Source organism: Mizuhopecten yessoensis, unplaced genomic scaffold, assembly GCF_002113885.1.
Source record: "Mizuhopecten yessoensis strain PY_sf001 unplaced genomic scaffold, ASM211388v2 scaffold11139, whole genome shotgun sequence".
Lineage (NCBI taxonomy): Eukaryota > Metazoa > Mollusca > Bivalvia > Pectinida > Pectinidae > Mizuhopecten > Mizuhopecten yessoensis.
The window spans coordinates 2,148,524-2,155,351 of NW_018408899.1; the positions used below are offsets into that span (position 1 = coordinate 2,148,524).

Here is a 6,828-nt window from a genome sequence, read left to right on the forward strand (position 1 = left end):
ACTGTCGTCGTTCACTCAGGTATGACTGTATCCAGCATAGTGCGGTATCAGTCACTCCATAAGAGTGTTCCAGACGTTTATAAAGTATGCCATGGTTGATGACGTCAAATGCAGCTGACAAGTCCAGCATGACAAGCACCGCTCTGCACTTGTTATCCAATGCAGAAGCTATATCACTATGTACACGTAGGAGGGCCGTCTCAGTAGAGTGTCCCATGCGGTAGGCCGATTGCATGTTGTCATGGAGACTGTTTGCATGGAGATGAACCTCTAAATGTCGGGACACAACCTTCTCCAAGATCTTAGACAGAAAAGGCAGATTTGAAACTGGGCGGTAGTTTTTGAACTCCTCCTTGTCCATTCCAGGCTTTTTTAACAATGGTCTGACATGTGCCTTCTATGGACCTGGCAGTTTAATATGGACGTTATTTGAAAAAGTTTAGATATGTACACGCACATGTGTACCCTCCCTCAACAAAGAACATTTGTCCAAGACCAGTTACACACAGCTTACATGTTTACACTTGCAATGCAGGGGATGGTTTTTGAAGAGAGTTACATGTACATGGTCTGCTGGAATATACTTCATTTTATATGCAGGTACATGTATAATTATCAAACAATGCATGATAATCAATGAAAAGGGTTGTAAACCCTTTCAACACTGTAGATTATAATGGACTCATCCAGATAAATGTATGGTAGAGTCTACTAAGCTACCTAGGGGTGAAAGGGTTGATCACAGATGTGATATTTCTGTTGAGCTTTAACATGATTACAATGATTTTGCTTACACATGTTACAGTTAAAAGATTTTTTTTTTTATCTGAAAATGTACCTTTTTTCTCAGCACTATTCTTTAAATGCAAGGTTTCAAATTCTGCCATGTGCTACAGTCAAGTCTTATGATTTACACAAAGCAGAATTTTAGCCCTGATGTTTCATTTTTATCTGGGACTGCATAATAATGATTCCTTTGTGGAACTGAAGGAAATATCTAAACTCTTCGTGGGTACGCTTCAAACAAAAATATTTTATAAAATTTCTATGTTAAGTTACATATAAGGACCAAAATATGTGGGACTGAAGGTTATATCCAAACTTATTGGTGGGTACTGTCAAAAAAAATTATAAATATATTTGATAAAAGTTCTGTGTTATGGGACATATTATGACCAAAATATCTTGCATATTTAAGCCATAGAAAATTAAGGATACATGTACCATATCACATGCACTTTCCCCCTGTGGTCTGATGAAAAACATGTGGAAAAAAGGTCAGAAACATGCATCATATCAAAGAAGGAGCTGCTCTAAATATATTTTGGTAAATAAATCAAATATACATTCATTCTGACAAAAAGCACATTGAATGAACACAAAAAGTAATAAACTTGATTAAGGTTTGTTTTTTAACCAATTTTAAAACTTGGATGCAACACATAATGATTAAAATCAAATTCTTGACAGCATACCTAGAGACTAAGATGTAACACTAAACTTTGGACACATTTGCTCCTTAAGAAGCTGAGGAATTTAAACATACTGTATTTTGTTTTCTCGCACCTCAGACAGAGATATCCCATGCCATACCCCATGCTAGATTTTTCTATCTCGTCTGATCTGTCTTGCACCTTTATTTGACATTTAGCAGAATTTTACACTGCGATGTATTCATCCACGCGTTAACTGCTTGAAATTGACAATCTGCATTGTAAATGCTCTGTTTTGTTTTCATATGTATAGTTTTGATGTTGTAGATAAAATATAAGAGGCCCAATGGGCCTTAATCGCTCACCTGGCATTAATCTCACACCTGTAATCTAAAAAGTGGGCTAAAATACAACTACAGGCAGTATATCAGTGTGTGATTCATAAGAACCTATTAAAAGATTTAAACATAAGACGCCTGTGACCTTGAATGTCGAACAAGGACATTATGTTGAAAGTGTATCAAGGTCATTTATTTGAACAAACTTGGTAGTCCTTCATCCCAGCATGCTACAGGCCCAATTTCAGTGCCCTGGGCCTTTTGGTTATTGAGAAGCGGTTTGACGATTTTAACATATTTGACCCCTTTGACCTTGAAAGTGGGTCAAGGTCATTTATTTGAACAAACTTTGTAGCCCTTGATTCCAGCATGATACTGGCCAAATATCATGATCCTAGGCCTTTTGGTTACTGAAAAGAAGTTGTTTAAAGTAAAAAGTTGATGCCGGACGATGGATGGACGGACAGACAGACGGATGCCGCACCATGGCATAAGCTCACTTGCCCTTCGATCAGGTGAGCTAATAATCTACACTGTGAAATACGTTGTCATCTATGACAGAACAGACTACATTTTTACGCGGAAGCATTCAAATGTAGCTTAAGTAGTGAAGAGGTCATTATCATTTGAGGCCCCAGACGGGATACTTGAAGTTTTTAACGAAATTAAATTTTTTTTCAAGCTAAAAGATGCGAGAAAAAAAATCAAGTATCGGGCTAAGATTCTGTAACATCCCAACCTCGGCTTACGCCTCAGTTGGTATTTTGTTACAGAATCTTAACCCTCGACTGCGATAACCCGATCTCGCTCAGTTACAGGTAATAGATTTTATTAATCAATTACAGAAAGATTTTTTATCATTGAAAAAACGATGTTTGGCTCAGAGAAAATCAATACATTTATAATGGTGTCTCGTACATAGTGTTTCATCTTAGTTTAGATTATAATTGATTTTTTTTTTCATTTCAAAGTAAAGAACTTTCTTTTCCTTTTGATATAATGCTACAGATAAGACCTAGTTTCCAATACATCATGATTTCATAAAAAAAAAATAGATTTAGTTCTCAATTTCAGAGTGGCTAAGATGTAACACAAATTTCATGACAACAAATTCTTGGTCATATCTCACATGAAGAACTTACATGAGATCAAATATGGACCCAATATTAAGTGTATCACATGGACTGGTGTCTTCAAGGTCATCCAGCAAATGTATTATCTCCCTTGGATTACTGCTGAAGTCTCGAACCTGTCAACAAAGATGCCAATAACATTCAGAAATTTAGCTCAAACATTAAGAAGTCTGTCTGTCAACAGACTCTTTCACTTTCAGTGATTATCTGTTATACAGGTTTATTATTGCAGGCAACTCTTACATGGATTCGCTTTCAGGTGGCTACTCAAATACGACTCAACATTTATTTTACAAACTGAAGATATATCCATTTTATCACATTTGCTTTGGTACATTTAATGAGTAAGTTAAAGTGTTTACTACAAGTACAAGCAATCATGTTTGTATTGACTTTGACCAAAAACTGCAGTGACCCCTCAATGTGAAAACATTTGATACTTCATGAGCATAATATCTTGCTGGGAGACCTAGTTTTTTTTATTAAGGCTTCAGTGTCAACAATGAATGTAAAACCATTTTTTTTCCTTTTATTGTACAAAGCAGAATCTGAAAATTAAAATGAAATTTATACAGGTACAAATGTACCAATTTTCTTACACATGTCAGTTCCAAGAGTTATAGACTTTATATACCTACCCACACAGCATTTTCTTGTAAGATGATTAAAGCATACTGATGCTTTTTGTTGATTCTGCTTTTACTTTGCAGGAATAATCTCAATGCTCGCTTAATCAACTTCAATGGGGTCCATTTATCTCTGAAATGCAATATCAAGAATAAATTTCTTTAAGAAATCTGATGTTATATAGCAGGTACAAAAAGAATTACATCTGCATATAAATCATGGGTGCAAATCAACCAACTATTAAAGAAAATTTTCAGACAAAGATTGACCAATTTTTGTAATTACACAATGTAGAAAAGCTTTAACAAATTACCAGAAGTTTATCTTAAATATCCCAGTGATTTGTAAATGAAAAGCAGCAATCTTCTTCACCATATTTATATTCTTATTGTTTCTTTTTCTTTCAAATGAATTAAAGGCAATAAATTTTAGTACATCACTTTCTTGATGTCAAAGAAAATAGATATATGCAATACTATATATGGATTTTGAAAGTTATTTAGTAAGTTTGCAGCTATGCTGGAATCAGAGTCATGGTTAATTATTTATACATGTTCTTAAAAACAATTAGATCAACAATGAACTGCTGGTAAAGTCTTCATCGTAAACATACAAATCAGACATTCACACACATATATAATATACATATGTCAAGTGCTAGTAGGTGATTGCTTCAAACTTGTTTTTGAATCGGTTCTGTCTCAAATTTGTAGAGTAGATCTTTTGGAGGATCTTAATTTTTCTAAGGTAAGAAACATTTAGTTTATGAACGTCTAAGAAACTGGGCCTGAAACGTTCAGTATATACATATATGTTCAGTATATATACAGATGTGTGATTTCAGATACTGTGGTGTATTTATGATAAGATACTGGGTACATCTATTTCAATTTTGGTTGATGTCATAACAAATAGAATTTTTACAAAAGTGAATATACTGTGATATAATAACAGATGTCACACATGATATTTGACAGAAATAGTATGTAGCGGAACTGGACTGGGTTGATTGTCAGCAATCGATCAACGAGTACAGCGTCCATCTCGAGGTCAGAGGGTTCCGGGTTCAAACCAGGTCTGGCTGTGCATTTCTTTCTCCTGTAACAAAATTGGCGAGCTTGCCAACCGTTGTTTCAAGCAGTTGGTAAATGCTTGACAAAAGAATACCCAAATCTGGGTTGTAAATATTGTTATCTTTGAAGGGGAAGGCTTATAAAAAAAGGAGGGAGGAATGTATCGGAACTGAACTGGGTCGATCGTAGGTGACCAGATAGCTCAATTGGCAGAGCATCTGTCTAGATTTTGGAGGGTCCTTAGTTCGAATCCCAGTCTGGCCATGCATTTATTTATTTCCTGATACAAATATATACTTACCCTGATCTAGACCTAAAGGTCACTTTATCCATCTCAGCACTGAGATCCAGGCATATAATCTATGAAAAAATGTAAACATCATCTGAATGTTGTGGATTATGGGAAAGATAAAACAATTTCATATAATAATATACTTAGAGATGACCATGCTGTGTACACAAGTTTGCCATTGTTCAAACAATCATCTGATTTGGAGGTTGGGGGCAGGGGAAGTAATACAGATGAAATCTTTGGCCACCTATAGCTACAGCAGTGTCATCCAAACACTTGAGTTTACACAATCATCTCATCACCCAAACAGATAAAATCCCAGGTAATCTGCAGCAGTTATATAATTAATACCCATTATTTCATCCACATGCTCTTGAAACAACAGTCCCTGTGGTTATCTGTTATTTTATTCGTGACCGTATTAGACTTAAAAAAGTATCACAAAATATCAGTGATTGTATTTGCAAGTTCAAAAACTATTATCTTTTTACCATACTGTACTTATCATTCAAAATTGTAATATTGGTTTCAGCTCAACTTCTCTGAGTATAACATTGTTTCTTCTCATTGAAGTAGTAGTTATGGTACAATTATTTTACGAGATGGCATTATTTTATTGGCACATATATGGATCCAGCCCAGAGTTGATTGAAGGTATTTTCATAAGGCTGAATAAGTGTCACCCTAGAAAAATACTAGCCACTTCCTACCGACTCGGCTAGGGAGAATTTCTCTTTACGTTAGAGTGCAAGACTAGTAAACCAGAGGCCCAAGGTTTGACTACTGACGGAGGCATTGAAAAAAATAATGACCTCGAGCTCTGTTACATTGGCGCACACGTAGGGACCAGGGAGATTTGACAAAAATACATAGCGATACTTGCAAAGGAATCGCTATGACCCCTGGAAAACTCGGGACACGTTTTTTCCTGGAGGGGGGAGTATGTCACCCTGGCAAAATACTAGCCGCTTCCTGCCAACCCGGCTAGGGAGAATTTCTCTTTAGCTCATTCGGTAGAGCATAAGACTAGTAAACCAGAGGTCCCAGGTTCAACACCTGGTGGAGTCATTGAAAAAATGACCTCTGTTACATATCTATATGCTTATTATTGTTAACTAATTGCTTGACAGCAAGGATTTAATCATTTTATTTGTTAAAGTTCACATACATGATATAGTTACCTTGGAGTCAAAATGTACAGCTGTAATAGCCAAAGCTGTACACGCCACGGGGTATTTTTGACATTGAATTGGTATGAAGATAAGTTAATACAGATTGGGAGGGTAATTTTGTAGTTGATTTGTGATAAATAGCCATCTCGTATCTTATCTTCAAAACAATGTCAACAAGGCCCTGTAAGATTTTATTTCGATTTATAGAACTCTTACAATTTTCTCTTGACAGTTGACTCTGGGACATGTAAGTTCAAGTAAATCATCCTGGCTTGAATCCGAGTCCTTGTTATCTTGGTTGGTCTGTAGGTCTAGTTGATGATGCTGTTCAGGTGGTGATTCTGAGTTACTTCCCTTGTGTTGTGCTCTGGCCGTAGATGCAAACAGGGCATCGTTTTGGATGTCGTCTGCTAAAAGAGGGTTTTCCGTTATATCATATTCTTGAAATGTCAATCTCGATGAAGTATCAGTGTTTTCAGGAGGGCTTCCTGTCTCCATTGTGGACATTGCACGTATCAGTCACCCACAAGACACCTTTCGATACTGTCTCACTTCACTCTTCTTCCTCCATCGTTTTTCCTGTTGTACTCTCTAAACCAGTAATTACATTATGTAAATTACGAAAGGATTGTGTAAATAAGAAAAATAGTAACCTTTATAGATAAAGATAGATTTTATATAAACTAAATGATGTTCTTTCTTCGTTATTTCCAGACGGTAATATAGGCATGGAATAAGTATTTTTTGTTCGAGATTAATG

At 35.8% G+C, this 6,828-nt stretch overlaps 1 protein-coding gene across 1 annotated transcript in view; it reads right to left on the reverse strand.

The window, feature by feature from the left end:
• Positions 1-6,663, reverse strand: part of LOC110466638 (BRISC and BRCA1-A complex member 1-like) — a 12,401-nt gene extending 5,738 nt beyond the window's left edge. The window contains exons 1-4 of the mRNA XM_021523271.1: positions 6,285-6,663; positions 4,906-4,964; positions 3,543-3,663; positions 2,914-3,020 (exon numbers count right to left, since the gene is read on the reverse strand). Of these exons, the coding sequence (XP_021378946.1) occupies positions 2,914-3,020; positions 3,543-3,663; positions 4,906-4,964; positions 6,285-6,575 (578 nt within the window). The 5' untranslated portion in view covers positions 6,576-6,663. The remainder of the gene's footprint in view (positions 1-2,913; positions 3,021-3,542; positions 3,664-4,905; positions 4,965-6,284) is intronic.
• Positions 6,664-6,828: the final 165 nt, after the last annotated feature.